Genomic DNA, 17,703 nt, shown 5'->3' on the forward strand with positions numbered 1-17,703 from the left:
TCCGAGGCCAGCGGTGGTACAAGCCGTAGAAGCCATGGACATGATCGCCTACACCAAATTTAAGGATGCATGCAAGTGCAGTATTTCTAGTTTGGTGAACTTGCTAAAACTGTATCTACAAGGTGCGTTTATCAAATACGATGTCACAGTGTATGAGCAGAAGGATGGTATCACTATTGGTTCCTGTATAGAATCCGTGCTTTCCGACTTATTTGTGAGTGTGGGAGACAAAAAACTTGCCGCCTTGTTTGAAGAAACTAACAAAACTACCTGTTTCACATATGTTGACGATTATTTGGCGTGCGTGAAAAAAAAACCAAAACGAATTAGTTAGCGTAGAAACTGTCATCAGCATGTTCTAGAAGGCGCATGGAGGTCTGGAATTCGCGTACGAGACTTCCACCGAAGGTAGATTGCAGGGCCTTGACATAAACATTAGGCTCAGCGGCTCCCACATGTGCTAGTGCTACAAAACTAGAGAAGAAAAAGAAATACCGATGTATGACTCTTGCCATTCTAAAATCATAAAAAGAGGCATCGCCAAGGCTTGCACCAGTCAAGCAGTTGAAAAATCATGCCGCCATGCTGTGAGGGAGAGCATCAATTTGCAAGTAAGCCGTTTAAGAAACAGTGGGTACCCGAAAAGTATGGTGGTGCAAATCCGCGAAAACATGTTGCCCCAAATCAGAGCCAACCGGAAAAGGCAAAACCACAGGAAAAAGAAAAATTGAAAAAGAACGCGTGGTGTTGCCTTACATCCATGGGTTGTCACATAGGATAAAAAAGACAGCCCAACGCCATGATGTTCGAGTACAGATTTGGCATGTAAAACGCCAGAATTTAATTTATTTAGTACGGGGAATCGCAAACAGCCCTGTTCCCTGTTAAGCAGGCACCCTCGTTCCTCGCTACTTTTTACAGCGCGTATTACTGTAGCATCCACGGCCGTCACGTGACCGCAATCCACCCGGATAATGCACAATCCACGTACAGCCAGGACCCGGTCAAGACGCGAGTTTCCCGTCAACGCCGTCGGCGTCGCCTCTATCCATCGATGGTGGCGCCGCCCTAGCGTTAGCGGCAGACGCGCGATGTCATTATAATTGTAGCTTCAGAAACATAATGTTTTCTCTTAAGTTCAACAAATTTCATTCACATTAGTCCAAGGGTTCTCTCATAACAAGGATTTCAGCGTTTCACGTGCATCTGAACAGACGGAATTGCAGTTGGCCCAGCGCTAATGCTTCCTCTTTCGTGCTTTCGGTTTGCAGCGCGGTCTACTGTGGCATCCACGGCCGCCTTTGACCCACACACCCGGCGTCGTACGAAGGCCCGTACGCGGGCAGCTGGCCCTAGTGTATGCGGTAAGAGCAGACATCGAGTTCACCTATAGCAGTGTTCAAATCAAATGAAAAAGGAATTTTATTACACAATAATATGAAAAGTGCGCACAAAGATATTTGGTCCCATAGCCTAAAGCTGCTAGTGATGATTCCAATACAGAAAATGTATTGCAATTATTAGCAGTCGTATACAAACAAAATAGCGAAGGTATCATACATAAGCGGTAAATACTGTGTATAATCACATAACTGCGCTAAAAATGAAGAAAACAAAACAAAAAAAAACTCAAGAACGTGCTTGGTAAGATAAGAAGTGGCATTTGTGTGTAATGTCAAAATTTCTTGCGAGTTTTATTTCAAGAGGCAACTTATTCCACAGCTAGACACCAGAAAATTGAATTAATCTTTCGCCGAACACATTCGAACATGAGATTGCCGTTGCGTGCATGCCGTGTGTTTAACGACAGAAACGTGAAAATGGTAGGCGGCAGAGCTGTGTTTGTGTTACATTATTTACTGACCAGGAAACCGTGTAGTCCCGTATGTCAGTAAACGGAAGTATACGCAGCCTCTGAAATAGAGGATTTGAGGGATGACGCACCGAGGAGAACGTAATCGCATGAATAGCTCGTTTTTGCAATCGGAATAACCGAGTAAAGTATGTTACGTAAGCTTGGCCCCACGACTCGCCACGATAGCTAAGGTGGCAGAGAAATAGGCTAAAATATAATGTCCGTAGCAGTGTCAAATCAAAGTATTGACGTGCCTGTATGAGAGTGTAACAGTTGAATGACAACGTTTTGCAAACGCTATTGATTTCGACTCTCCAGTTAATGTTACTGTTAATTAAGATGCCTAGATATTTATTCGTCGGAACACATCCAATGGTTCGATTGTTTAATGGTATGCTAAGTGAAACGTAGTTCAGAGTTTTCATTTGTGAATGGAAAATAACGTATTTTGTTATAGCGGCATTTAGTAATACTTGATTTTCACGAAACCACATTGCAACAGCTACTAGTTCATAGGATACAGTATATTGTAAGGTTTCAAGTGAACTACCTGTGAATAAAATTACGTTAACATCTTCGTACATTACTGCTTTAGATGATTGTACAATTCGCTAGAAATCATTAAACGTATAGAGCGAATAAAATGGGGCCCAATACGGGTTCTTGCGGTGCACCACATGTGATATTCCCAGATTCGGATAGAAAACCATCAATTCGTACTTTCTGCTTTCGCGATGTGAGATAACGGGAAAAGAAGTCGTGGGCGCCATCGATAATACCATAGCGCTTCACTTTTTTAGTAGCGCCGAGTGACAAATGGTATCAAGCACCTTTCTTATGTCGATAAAAATTCCAATAACAATCTTTTGATGGCTGAGCGAAGAGTTCAGTATTTGAGATAAAGTAAGCACAGCTGTTGATGTGGATTTCAGTAGGATGAACCCATGCTGTTCCGGGCAAAATTTTTTTTTTCTCAGCCCACTCTTTCGTGGAGCATCGTTTCTCTTCTTCATACACAAATTGAGTAAACTTGCTCCCACTTGGGAGTAAAATAAGTCATAAACACTGAGCAGTGGTGGAATATACGCTCTAAAGAAGTGTACACCACTTGGGACGGTGCATCTTGTTCACAAACAATGAGTGCTACCTGTGTCGCTTGCGGATTCTTTCTTGAAAGCTCTACGCTCCCGATTTTTCCCTAAAGAGTGTCATGTCTTGTACGATTGAACGAAATGACGAAAAGAAAACAGAAGTGACATATGCCGTAACTGATAAGTTTTTTGCACTTGGGCGCCCAGAATACCATTTATTTTAATTTAGTGTGCGCAATCGGAAACAGCCCCGAGCAAAAGATTCCTGTTAAGCACGCATCTGGCTTCATCGCGACGTCTTGTACGCGGGTTACTGCGGCTTCCACAGTTGTCATGTGACCGCAATCCACCCGTACTGTGCACAGTCGACACACAACCAGGCCCCGGTCAACACGCGAGTTTCCCGTCAACGCCGTCGGCGGCGCTTCTAACCAGCGATGGTGGCGCCGCCCTAGCGTTAAAGGTGCAGGCACGCTCTCATTATTTTACCTTTTTCTCTCAAATCCAAGAAACGTCATTCTAATTTGTCTACGGTTTCTCACGTAAAAGCAGTTCTACCTCTTACATGTATTTGAACTTGGGGAATCCCCGTTGTCCCCGAGCTAAACGCTCCTCTCTCCTGGTTACGGTTTGCAGCGCGCTCTACTGTGGCATCCACGACCCTCGCAAGCCGGGCCTCCGACGTCGTACGATGGCCCGTACGCCGGCAGCTGGCCCTAATGTATGCGGTAAGAGCAGACGTCGAATTCAACTATAACGGCCTTGATTAGAATTTAAAAACGAATAGTTAATTAGCCTTTGAAGGACAGCAAACTTCCGCCTTCACCCATAAGGGTTTTATGATGTTTTGCCAAGCACATGACTTAAACTTGTTTGAACTCGCCACGGTCATGTTCCGCCTTTCCTTCATCTCAATGCGCATCGACGCGTCGCGTTAACGATCAAATGTGGACTCGACGCGTTCCAAGCCATTCTTCGATGCGCATTCGCGATTCCAGTTGAAACGCCTTCTGCGTGCTCGACGCAACTTGTAGTTAGCATTCACCGTAATTTTCCCCAACGATTCTTACATTCATTTTTTTAGTAGATGCGCCATGAGGGAACAATGAAATGTCCGGGATCTTCGTACGCTTGTCAATTAAATATACCTGCATGTATATGACCATCTAGGAGCGAGGCTCTGTGCTTGTCTTCGGGCATTTGTCTTAATAGCGATGCAGATATAGATTCCTTTCTTGTATTCGAACCAATAATGCAATCAGTTGGCATACGCGGGACAGTGTTTTTTTTCCTCTGTTCTACCATTTTCTCTTAATATCACTTTTGATCTATGCAGCACACTTGGAGCATCGGGATTAATCCATGTCACACCGGCAAGCTGGGTGACTGTCCAGCACAGCACGCTGTAGACCTTGTGGTAAGCTGTCGGTTTCCAGAAGCGTTGCCTAATTTACAGATGCAATGAAGTCGTTACGTTAACTATTAGCCCAGATCTTATCGATATATTTCATTAGGTTTTTGCCGCGAGAACTTGTTGTAATAACAGAGCGTTACGAAAAGCCCCATCGAAGTGTCTTAAGGTAGAAAATTCTACAATTACATGATTTCAACCTGTTTGCCTTTATGATGGGATTCATATGGCTAATAAGACTAGAGGTACTAAGCAGACAAGTACTGTTTATGAAATTCAGAGAATAATTTTTTAGCCCCAAGTCGGACGAGGAACCTAATGCAAGACCTGAAACATAACATCTGAGGTGTTCATAACCGGTTATAGACATGCAGCAAGCGCATGCTGCTGTACAATTCCTGCAGGGTAATGAATTCTCGCCGATTTCAACCGCACGATCGAAAGAGGACCATTCTACGCCCATTGTACGCATTTGGCATACGCCAATGAGGAAAGACACTGTTTTAGAATATTTGACTACTTTCAGATAGGTTAAGCGAACTGTAGCACATCCTTTCTTATTCTTCAAAAGTATACAACATTTGGGAGGGTGTATCTCGTTCTCAAAAAAAGATTGCTGCCTGTCTCGCTTCCACCTTCCTTCTTGAAAGCTCTGCGCGCGCAACTTTTCTGTGAAGAGGGCCGTGTCACGTGATAGCGCATGGCCGTTGCTTGAAAGGAAAGGGAAGGCGCGCATTGATATAAATGATTGCTGTTGTTCCTCCGGAATCAGAACCGCCACGTTTGTACAATTGAACGAAGAGGCAAAAAGAAAACGGAAGTTACATCTGTGGTAAGGGATGAATTTCTAAGTCTCGCTTTGCAAAATGCGATGCAGAGGAAAAGCAGTCCAATAAATTAGTAGCGGGGATAGTGTACTCGAAAAGCGTCGACCCACCACACAAGCAACGAAGCAACCAATTTTCGAACATTTTTTTTTTATTCAGGCTCATTATGAAAATTTTGCCCCCTAGATTTAGCACAATTTTGCTTTTCTCTCTCTGAGGTTCAACAATTTCGTTCGCATCGCTCCAACAGATTTCTCGGGGAACCACATTTATTTATTTATTTATTTATTTACAGATACTGCTGTCTCAATACATGAGACATAGCAGGAGTGGATACACCAGAGGTTACATCAACACAACATACAATGAACTTGAAACGTAATTACAAAATATGGTTAGACAATTCTTTCACAAACTCTTCATTAGGTTTTTCCCGCAAGGAACCAGCTAGGTTGTTCCAAATTTCCGCTTTGTATAGACGGACTTTTCGTCTAAATTTCCGCAGTGTCCCCCATTACAGCGTGCATCATAATCAAATCGTGGATTTGGCATGTAACGCGCCAGAATTTAATTTATTTAGTATGCGGAATCACAAACAGCCCAGATTCCTGTTAAGCAGGCACGCTCATTCCTCGCTACCATTTACAGCGCCTATTACTGTAGCATCCACGGCCGTCACGTGACCGCAATCTACCTGGACCATGCACAATCCACGTACAGACAGACCCGGTCAAGACGCGAGTTTCCCGTCAACGCCGTCGGCGTCGCTTCTATCCATCGATGGTGGCGCCGCCCTAGCGTTAGCGGCTGATGCGCGATCTCATTATAATTGTGGCCTCAGAAACATAATTTTTTCTGTTACATTCAACAAATTTCATTCACATTAGCACAGGGGTTGTCTCGTACAAGGATTTCACCGTTTTAGGTGCATTTGAACAGACGGAATTGCAGTTGGCCCCGAGCTAATGCTTCCTCTTTCGTGCTTTCGGTTTGCAGCGCGGTCTACTGTGGCATCCACGGCCGCCTTTGACCCAGACACCCGGCGTCGTACGAAGGCCCGTACGCCGGCAGCTGGCCCTAATGTATGCGGTAAGAGCAGACGTCGAGTTCACCTATACCAGTGTTCGAATCAAATGAAGAGGGAATTTTGTAACACAACAATATGAAAAGTGCGCACAAAGATATTGTGTCCCATAGCCTAAAGATAGTGATTGTACCAATACAAAAAATGTATTTCAATTATTAGCAGTCGTATACAAACAAAATAGCGAAAGTATCATACATAAGCGGTAAATACTGTATATAATCACATAACTGCGCTAAAAATGAAGAAAACAAAACAAAACAAAACTCAAGAACAGAACGTGCTTGATAAGATAAGAAGTGCCATTTGCATGTGTTGTCAAAATTTCTTACGAGTTTTATTTCAAGAGGCAACTTATTCCACAGCTAGACACCAGAAAATTGAATTAATCTTTCGCCGAACACATTCGAACATGAGATTACCGTTGCGTGCATGCCGTGTGTTTAACGACAGAAACGTGAAAATGGTTACGCGGCAGAGCTGTGTTTGTGTTTATTATTTTGTTTACTAAGCAGGAAACCGTGTAGTCCCGTATGTCAGTAAACGGAAGTATACGCAGCCTCTGAAATGGAATCAAGCGCCTTTCTTACGTAAACGGAAGTATACGCAGCCTCTGAAATGGAATCAAGCGCCTTTCTTACGTCGATAAAAATTCTAATAAGTATCTTTTCATGGCTGAGGGCAGAGTTCAGTATTTGAGGTAAAGTAAGCACAGGTGTCGATGTAGATTTCCCTGGGACGAAACCATGCTGTTCTGGGCAAATAATGTTATTCTTGCTAAGGAAGTTGTTCGGCTGTTCAGCGATTAGTTTTTCAAAGATATTGTCTACTATACTCAATACGGATATCGGTCCGTAGCTGCTGGAAATAGTATGGTTGCCCATTTTGTATATTGGTACAACTTTGGCTATCTTTAACACATCTGGATTGGAATTCGGATTTAATGAATGGTTAAATAAATTACAAAGTGGAGCACTCAAAATATCTGGATAGTCTTTCAGTACCCTAACTTGTATAACATCGATTCCTGTGGCTAAGTTCAACTGTAGCTTTTTTAGAGCAGACGTCACCAGCTCTTCTGTTATGGCCTGAAAGCTAAATCTGTTTTCACTTTCTTCAACATAAGCGGTGGGCCGTGCCGGACTAAATTTTTTCGTAATCTTTTCGCCAACCGTGGCAAGGTAATCATTAAAACCATTTCTAAGGCCTAATTAGAACAAGTAGTTCACTAGCCTTTAAAAATACAAACCTGCTTCTTTTAACAAACTCAGTTCCAAGGTATTTTGCCCGGTACATCTTTCGCACATCTTCGCATTGGACACGCTCATGTCCCGCCTTTTCCTCATAGCTATGAGTAACAACGCGTTCCAAGACTGTTTTCGGTGTGCATTCGATGCTTCTTAGCGTTTACAGTAATACTACCCAACGTTGTCAATAGACATCTTCCTTAGATGCGCCATCAGGGCATAGATCATGAAATGTGTGTGATCTTCATACGTCTATGTGAAGTAAACATAGTGCATGCATTTGACCGTTCGGTAACGTGGCACTGTGCTGGCCTTCTGCCATTAGTCTAACTAGCAGTGTACATACTCATCCCATTCGTGTAGTCGAATCGGAATGCAGTCACTTGGCATACACGGGACAGTTCTTTTTCTTTCCTGCCCTTTTGTCTTAATCTCACTTTCGATCTCTGCAGCACACCTGGGCTGTCGGGATTGTTCCATGTCACACCGTGGTTTGCTGGCCGACAAGCCAGCATTGCGCGTGGTCCACTTCGTGGTAAGCTCTCACGCAGTTTCCTGCAGCCTTGCCTAATTTAACGATACGATGAAATCGTTACATTAACTATTAGCACGAATTTCATCGATAGATATCGTTTAATTATTGACACAACTCGTTATTATTGGGGCGCGTTAAAACAAGACTATACGAAATGTCTTAACAATGCAGAAGATAATATAACTATTTACTTTCGTCAAGATTGGCTTTACAATAGCGGCACGAATATGACTGCATGGCTAGAGATAGCAAACGGACATGTACTAATTATGAAACTTGGAAGCATATTCTTGAAGAACAAGTCGAACGATTTAACCCTAATGCAAAGCGTGAAACTCGACATCCGGGCACTTCGTAACGAGTACTAGAAATGCAACATTCTCACGCTGCTATACAATTTGAGTCGCGTAATAAATCATACGCCCATCAGCGAATTCACAATTTTACACTATTTAACTACTTCCAGATATCTTGCATTTTAATGACTTTTCTTAGAAATATTAGTAGCATGCATTTTACGGTTTATCGTTTCGTCGGAGCTTGGATGCCAGATAGCGAACGGTGTCTAGGTGTGTTCGTATTCCAATACGCGAACAAGGTAAAACGAATTGAAAGGAACCCTTTATTGACAAAACATTCACGCTTCGTTGTTACTTGCTATAGGAAGGGTAAGATTTACTTTTTTTTTGTTAGCACAGAGGTGATGCCCAACAAACACATAGACATTGTCAAATACAAACAATTCTAGGCTTTGTTTTTTTCGTCGTGACAGTGACCTAGCTCCTAAGGTGATCGCCCCTGGCGCTCGGCAATGACACCTCAGGCCCTCTTGACAATCATTTTATGAATATGTGTCCCATCTAGCTGCGTGAACTGTAGAGTATACATCACTTAAAAGTGATTAAGGCGGTAAATTGCTCTATAATTCATACACCGGTGCAAGTGTTGGAGAGGAATATCTGGTTTATACCGTTATTCACTTCCAAGGGTGTAAATTATTCTGCAGACTAAGACGCAGACACTTAAGAACGCACGCAGTGCCACGGCAACCATTTTTTCATCACCGCCTACTCTCTCGTGGAGCATGTTTTCTCTTCTTTATGCACAAATTGAGTAAAGTTGCTCCCCTCAGGAGTAAAATAACTCAAACACCAAACAGTGGTGGAATATACGCTATATATAAGTATACACCATTTGGGAGGATGTATCTTGTTCCGAAACAATGAGTGCTACCTGTCTCGCATGCGGATTCTTTCTTGACTGTATACGCTCCCCATTTTTCTCTAAAAAGTGTCATGTAACGCTGATAACCCCCATTTCAGTTCGTGGCCGGGATTTCCCGGGCATATAGCTTTAAAAGAAAGGGACGGCATGCATTATATACTTGTTGTATGAACAGAATCTGAACTGCCACGTTTGTACGATTGAGCGAAATGACCAAAAGAAATGAAGTCACATCTGCAGTAAGGGATACATTTCTAAGTGTCGCTTTGCAATGTACGATGCAGAGGAAAAGCGGTCCCATAAACACGTGGCGGAAATATTCGAAAAGTATTCGATCCTTCATACGCGCAACGCTCCCACCGATTTTCAATAATTTTTATATATTTCAGGCCTAAAATGAAAATTTCGCTTGCTACAGTCGGTGCAATTTTGCTGTCTCAAGTACAACAATGTCATTCCAATTTCAATGCGTTTTTCTCAGGGAAGAATTTCTGAATTTGGTATGCACTTAAGTGAGCGGACTTTCGGTCTAAACTTCCGGAGTCCCCCACAGAGGCGTGCCTCATAATGCAATCGTGGTTTTAGCACTAGGGAACCCACAGTATTATTTACTTTAACTTATTACGCGGAATTGGAAACAGCCCCGAGCTAAAGATACCTGTTAAAGACGCACCTGCTTCCATTGCTACGTTGTATACGCGGGTTACTGTGCTTTCCACGGTCGTCACGTGACCGCAATCCACCCGGACAATGCACAGTCGACTCACAACCAAGCCCGGTTCAACACGCGCGTTTCCCGTCAACGCCGTCGGCGTCGCCTCTATCCATCGATGGTGGCGCCGCCCTAGCGTTAGCGGCAGACGCGCGATCTCGTTGTAATTGTAGCCTCAGAAACATAATTTTTTCTGTTAAATTCAACAAATTTCAGTCACATTAGCCCAGGGGTTCTCTCATAACAAGGATTTCAGCGTTTCACGTGCATTTTAACAGGCGTAATTACAGTTGGCCCCGAGCTAATGCTTCCTCTTTCGTGGCAACGGTTTTCAGCGCGCTGTACTGTGGCATCCACTGCAGTCCCGGCCGGCTGACCCAGACAGCCGGCGTCGTACGAAGGCCCGTACCGCAGCTGGCCCTAATGTATTCGGTAAGAGCAGACGTCGAATTCACCTGTAGCGGCACAAATCAAACTTATTTCCGCTTACACCCATTAAAAGCATAGTTCAATCGTAGTTCAAACCTTTTCACCCTTAAGCACCCTTAAGGAGGTGAATCGCTTTGCAGTGTAGTTTTGGCCTCTTAATGGGGTGCGCCTTCTTTGTATGTACCTGGCACGTGCGGAATATGACCTTATAGTGTTCGTTCGCCCCGACGCAGAGAATATTTAGAGCCAGGCATAGTTTCGTTTTCGGTTGCACTAGAAGGAACCCCGGTGCCAAGTGTACCGCAGGTACAAGGAGTCAGCGCGAACATTACGGATTGCACGTGGATTTATCTAAAGTTTTGACTTCAAGCATTCATCTGGCTTTATTTTTTCTCTTAACGTAACTTGTCGTAGTAATTCCCTTGTACTGCAAGAATCAAGCGCATGTTCCCATTATTATATTTATTATGAAAACATTCTTTTTTTGGGGTGTATAATGTTGAAGTTTGATTAGTTATATGATTAAAATGATTATCTATTCAAAATGTCCACCCGCACTCTTTTGCGACGAGTACACAGGAATCGTCTCGGCCTTTGCAGGAAGTACGCGCTGTTCTCGATGTGACCACTGCTTCCTTCTGTGCTGCCGGTGAATGTGGATAATACAGTGAGTTCTTACTTTGTGCGCGTTGTTTATCGCGTCTACTGGCAAATCAGTGTAGCAGACACACTTAACAAGATCTTCGAAAACAAGAGAAATGTACATATTAGCGCACTAGAATTTACCTTTATCCAGCCAGAGAGAGGGGGGGAGAGATACAAGCTTTAGTGATATGCTGGAGTATATTGCCGTTACCCTAACACGGCATTCGTGATAGACGACCTCCGTATAATGATATTCAAAAATTATTGAGCACGGGCCGATATACGTCTCTGCGTTAAGACAGCTACTTCCGCGTCTTCAAGGAACAGCCGTAAGGAGTATCTTAAAAGGAGAAAATATGATCGAAGTGGCAGCGTCGAACAAGTCTGCAACAGGGAAGGTCTAAGCAAGCAGAAGATACAGACTAGTGGTGTTGTGGAGGGCCGCTGGACGTCTAATGGGCGTGTTGAACGATAATTAACCACTCTGTTGAAGGCCCGTAGACGTGACTGGCTTCTGAAACCGCAAAGACAGTTACTTTTAGTGTAGAGGAAGAATACGTGCTTAGGAAAGTGACGTTTGCGTGTCACCAAACTGTGTCAGACTGTCACAGGCCGTCTGCACTGACACTGGCTGGGAAGCTCTATAATACCTAATCAAAAAGTCTGTGCAATCGTTTCTTCTCTCTTCTTTCAACTTTTTTTATTTAAAGTCAGAATAGGTTACGCAGGTGAACATCAACCATGTACGTAAGGCTGTATTGGTTAAGGCAATAGATTCCGTAGGGAAATTTAGGTTAGCTGTGATTGTCCTGAAGGTGAGGTCACATAAGCTTACCTGCGTTTATTTGACTAACGTACGCATTAGGTTATGTTTAGGGTCATGAACGTAACTAATTGATTGACAGCTACTGCTCACTTGAGTTTGATTTTACGGCTTACAGCCCCATTCATTCCCTACTCAATGGTTGTTATCGCAGCTAGAAGTAGGCGCACTCTACTGTGTCTTTCACGATCGCCGATGATGAGGAACCATTCACGACAAAGACTTCGCGCCAGAAGGCACTGAAATTGAGAAACAGGCCGCCATCTTGCTTTCCTGCAGGACCGCCTGCCCCACTTCGTCTAGCAGCAGCAGTGTCCAGTATAGCTCTTAAACTCGCCTCGCAAGCTTTGCCGAATTCGTTTTAATAGTCCGTAATAGGGAGAGATGCTTTGAGGGATATTCAACTGCGGCTCGCCGCAGAAAAACAAGATGGATTGAAGCCCTGGTCGTCCCATTGATCGGTCCATTGCTTTAAGTAATCAGCGTATAATAAGGCGAAGGTCTGAATAGAATGCGTCAATACCATCGTTAGTTATTCAAGGGCGTATTGCGTTTCAAGTCAATTTGGTATAATCCATTGGCACGCCCCGAAAGTGAAAAACAAAAAAAAACGACGACGAATCCAGTTTACCCTTTAGCCATTGAAAACAACTCGCCGTGCACTTCCCACTAGCACAAAATAAGCGAAACTTTCAGCAGCGTGAGAGACGGGCCATTTCGCTAATTTAAAGAAGCGCGTTCATCCGAACACGCTAAGGTACAGGATAAGGATTCAAAAGCTCACATCAAGGAATAAGATATTTAGTCGATACGATCACGAACGAAAATCAGAAAATAGACTGGTTTGGCGCAAGGCCACAGACCATAGTAAAACACCGTATAATAAAAATTTATTCAGTAAAATGTATACAACCGTCCCACATACACACGGCGGGTACACACAAAGCTGTTTATCTCTTATCAGTTGCATGAAAAGAATACAGCCCTTTTTTACCTCGAACTTCACAGGATTGGGATCACCTTTCGTCCGATAATCTTTCTTCCGAGACGCGAGTTTCCCGTCAACGCCGTCGGCGTCGCTTCTATCCATCGATGGTGGCGCCGCCCTAGCGTTAGCGGCAGACGCGCTATCTCATTATAATTGTAGCCTCAGAAACATAACTTTCTCTCTTGAATTCAACAAACTTCAGTCACATTAGTCCAGGCGTTGTCTCATACAAGGATTTCAGCGTTTCACATGTATTTGAACAGGCAGAATTGCGGTTGGCCCACAGCTACAGCTTACTCTTTCGTGGTTACGGTTTGCAGCGCGCTCCACTGTGGCATCCACGGCCGCCTTTGATCCAGACATCCAGCGTCGTACGAAGGCCCGTACGCCGGCAGCTGGCCCTAATGTATGCGGTAAGAGCAGACGTCGAATTCACCTATACAGGCCTTATACAGTGGTCCAATAGACACCTTACAGAAGTATACACCTTTTGGGAGGGTGTATCATTTTCCGAAACAGTGATTGCTGCCTGTCTCGCTTGCACCTGCCTCTTTGGAAGCTCTGCGCGCGTGACTTTTCTTTGAAGAATGCCGAGTCACGTGATAACGCGCATGTCCTTTTGTGACCGGAATGTCCAGGCGGTGCAGCTTTAAAGGAAAGGGAAGGCGCGCAATATATGTAAATGATTGTTCTTGTTTGTCGCGAATCAGAACCCGCCGTTTGTACAATTGAACGAAGTGACAAAAAGAAAACGGAAATTACATTTGTGGTAAGGGATGATTTCTAAGTCTCGCCTCGCAAAATGCGATGCAGAGGAAAAGCAGTCCGATAAATAAGTAGCGGAGATAGAGTGCTCGAAAAGCGTCGACTTTTCGAAAGCCTTGGTCTCGGATTTTACTTTTCTTTCGCTGAAGTTCAACAATGTCATTCGCATCGCTCCAGCGGTTTTCTCAAGGAAGCATTCTTGAGTTTTCTATTGGCCGACTTTCGGTCTCAATTTCCGGAGTCCCCCCCTACAGCCAGCCTCGTAATCGAATGGTGGATTTGGCACGTAATGCCCCAGAATTTAATTTTAGTTTATTTAGTATGTGGAATTCCGAACAGCCCTGTTAATGATTCTTGTTAAACATGCACCAGCTTTCTTCGCTGCGTTTTACAGCGCGTATTACTGTAGCATCCACGGCCGTCACGTGACCGCAATCCACCCGGACAGCCACAGTCGACGCACAACCAGGTCCAAGTCAAGACGCGAGTTTCCCGTCAACGCCGTCGGCGTCGCTTCTATCCATCGATGGTGGCGCCGCCCTGGCGGTAGCGGCTGACGCGCGATCTCTTTACAATTGTACCCTCAGAAACATAATTTTTCAACAAATTTCATTTACATTAGTCCAGGGGTTGTGTTATACAAAGATTTCAGCGTTTCACGTGTATTTGAACAGGCGTAATTGCAGATGGCCCCGAGCTAACGCTTCCTCTTTCGTGGTTACGGTTTGCAGCGCGCTCCACTGTGGCATCCACGACCGTCCTCGCAGACGACCGCCGTGGTACGATGGACCGCACGCCGGCAGCTGGCCCTAATGTATGCGGTAAGAGCAGACGTCGAATTCACCTATAGCAATCTTAATTAGAATGAGAAAGAAACTAATAGTTCACTAGACTTTAAAAACAAACCTGCCACTATTACCCAACTCGGTTTCAAGGTATTTTGCCCAGTACATGTCTAGTACTCCTTTGCATTGGACGTGGTTATGTTCCAGCAGAACGTTTTGTTGGGCTAGTTGGTGCATATTACTGAAGTACTATAGCGCCAAACAGACGACACAAGAGCGCTCGTCCGTGTCTGTGCTTCTTGTGTCGTCTGCTTGGCGCTATAGTACTTCAGTGGTTATGTTCCGCCGTTACTTCATCAGTATGCATAACGACGCATCGCGTTGACCATCAATGTGCAGTCGACGCGTTCCAAGCCAGTTTTAGGTGTGTATTCGCGCTTCTAGGTGAAAGTCCATCTCGGAGCTCGATGATACTTGGCGTTAAGCGTATTTCTAGACGACATTGTATATATACATTTTTTCGTAGATGCGGCATCAGGGCATAGGTCGTGAAATGTGATCATCTTTAAACGTTTATGTGAATTAAACATCCTGCATGCATGTGACTGTTTGGTAACCGGGCACTGTGCTTGCCCTCTGCCTTTTGGCTAACTAGTAGTGTATATGCATATCCCTTTCGTGTGGTCGAATCAGAATGCAGTCATTTGGCATACACGGGATGGTTCTTTTCTTTTCTGCCATTTTGTCTTAATCTCGCTTTCGATCTCTGCAGCCAACGTGGGCTGTCGGGATTGTTCCATGTCACATCACGGCATGCTGGCAGACGCGGCAGCCCAGCATTTCGCGTGGTCAACTTCATGGTAAGCTCTCGCGCAGTCTCCTGCCACCTTGCCTAATTTACCGGTACGATGAAGTTGTTACATTAACTATTAGCACAGATCTTATTGGGTTTTACGCGCCAAAACCACTTTCTGATTATGAGGCACGCCGTAGTGGAGGACTCCGGAAATTTCGACCACCTGGGGTTCTTTAACGTTCACCTAAATCTAAGTACACGGGTGCTTTCGCATTTCGCCCCCATCGAAATGCCGCCGCCGTGGAAACCTTATCGATAGACTTTGTTAAATTATTGCAACGAAAATTTGCTAGTATTAGAGTGCGACAGAAAAACTATACGAAATGTCTGAAAGATGCAGAAGATGCTATAACCATTTTCTTTCGTCACGACTGCCTTTTCCACAGAGGCATGAATATGACTACATGGCTAGAGGTATTAAACGGATAATTGCTAGTTATGAAACTTGGAATATTTTTGGGAAAATTAGTCGGACCATTGAACCCTAATGCAAGACGTGCAACACGACATCCGGGAAGTTCGTAACCAGTTCAAGAAAAGCAACATTCTCACACTGCTATACAATTTCTGCAGCGTAATAAATTCTCGCCTATTTCTACAAGAAAAGCAAGCATGAACAGTCGTACACGATGACACGACTGTTCGTAGCGTAGTCATTTAACTACTTCCGGATATCTCGCATTTACTTTTCAATTTAATGTATTTTCTCACAAATATTCCTGGCATCAATTTTACGGTTTACCTTTTAGTCGGAGCTTGGTTGCCAGATAACGAACGGTGTCTAGGTGTGTTCGTATTCCAACGCGCGGACAAGAGCAGTTACACCTCCATGTTACACAGCTTTTCTTGGTAAAACGAATTTGAAGGAACCCTTTATTGAAAGAACATGCACGCTTCGTTGTTACTTGCTATGGGAACGGTAAGATTTACATTTTGTTGTTAGCACACAGGTGATGCCCAACGAACACATTGACATTGCCACATACAAAAAATCCTAGGCTTTGTTTTTTCGTCGTGTCAGCGACCTAGCTCCTAAGGTGACCGCCCCCGACTCTCGGCAATGACACCTCAGGCCTTCTGGACAATCTTTTTATGAGTATGTGTCCCATCTATCTACGTGAGCTGTAATATATACCCCTTTAAAGTGAGTAAGGCGGTAAGTCGCGCTATAAATCATGCAAGGGTGTGTAAGTATGGGAGTGAAAAGTCCGGTTTACACTCTTATTTGCTTCTAATGGCGTAAATTATGTTGCAGACTAACATGCAAAGACTTAAGAACGAATGCAGTGCCACGGCACGTTTTTTTTTTCACTGCCTACACGCCTCGTGCACCGTTTTCTCTTCTTCATACACAAATTGGGTAAAGTTGCTCCCACTTGGGAGTAAAATAACTCATAAGCACCGAGCAGGGGTGGAATATGCGCTCTAAAGAAGTATAAGCCATTTGGGAGGGTGCATCTTGTTGCGAAACAATGAGTGCTGGCTGTACCACTTGCGGATTCTCTTTGGACAGGTCTACGCTCCCGATTTTTCTCTAAAGTGTGTCTTGTGTCATGCCACGCTTATAACCCGCCTGTCTGTTCGTGGCAGGGATTTCCCGAGTATATAGCAAAGGAAAGGCAAGCATATCATATATATATATATATATATATATATATATATATATATATATATATATATATATATATATATATATATATATATATTGTTGTGGTTGGATGTCCCCAATCTGAACAGCCACGTTTGTACGATTGAACGAAATCACGAAAAGCAAACGGAAGGGACATGTGCAGTAACGGATAAATTTCTAAGTCTGGCTTTGCAAAATATGATGCAGAGGAAAAGCAGTCCCATGAAGCAGTGGCGGGAATATTGTATTCGAAAAGTCTCCGACCCTTCATACACGCAATGCTCCAAAAATTTTCGATAATTTTTATATAGTTGAGGCCTAAAATGAAAATTTCGCTTCTAGAGTCACTACAATTTTACTTTTCACTCTCAATTTGTCCGAGGCCAGCGGTGGTACAAGCCGTAGAAGAAGCCATGGACATGGTCGGCTACACCAAATTTCAGGATGTATGCAAGTGCAGTATTTCTAGTTTGGTGTACTTGCTAAAACTGTATCTACAAGGTGCGTTTATCAAATGCGATGTCACAGTGTATGAGCAGAAGGATGGTATCACTATTGGTTCCTGTATAGAATCCGTGCTTTCCGACTTATTTGTGAGTGTGGGAGACAAAAAACTTGCCGCCTTGTTTGAAGAAACTAACAAAACTACCTGTTTCACATATGTTGACGATTATTTGGTGTGCGTGAAAAAAAAACCAAAACGAATTAGTTAGCGTAGAAACTGTCATCAGCACGTTCAAGAAGGCGCATGAAGGTCTAGAATTCGCGTACGAGACTTCCACCGAAGGTAGATTGC

General features: G+C 43.9%; 1 protein-coding gene across 25 annotated transcripts in view; it reads left to right on the top strand.

Moving 5' to 3' along the window:
* The window catches only part of LOC135920138 (uncharacterized), a 137,980-nt gene that overhangs the window by 17,494 nt on the left and 102,783 nt on the right, over positions 1–17,703 (top strand). For all 25 annotated transcript variants that reach the window (XM_070524192.1, XM_070524199.1, XM_070524200.1 and 22 more), the window contains 8 exons: positions 1,272–1,364; positions 3,583–3,674; positions 4,283–4,363; positions 6,181–6,273; positions 7,968–8,050; positions 10,322–10,418; positions 14,368–14,457; positions 15,194–15,281. In XM_070524192.1, coding sequence (XP_070380293.1) covers positions 1,272–1,364; positions 3,583–3,674; positions 4,283–4,363; positions 6,181–6,273; positions 7,968–8,050; positions 10,322–10,418; positions 14,368–14,457; positions 15,194–15,281 — 717 coding nt within the window. The remainder of the gene's footprint in view (positions 1–1,271; positions 1,365–3,582; positions 3,675–4,282; positions 4,364–6,180; positions 6,274–7,967; positions 8,051–10,321; positions 10,419–14,367; positions 14,458–15,193; positions 15,282–17,703) is intronic.

Source organism: Dermacentor albipictus, chromosome 8 (assembly GCF_038994185.2).
Source record: "Dermacentor albipictus isolate Rhodes 1998 colony chromosome 8, USDA_Dalb.pri_finalv2, whole genome shotgun sequence".
Lineage (NCBI taxonomy): Eukaryota > Metazoa > Arthropoda > Arachnida > Ixodida > Ixodidae > Dermacentor > Dermacentor albipictus.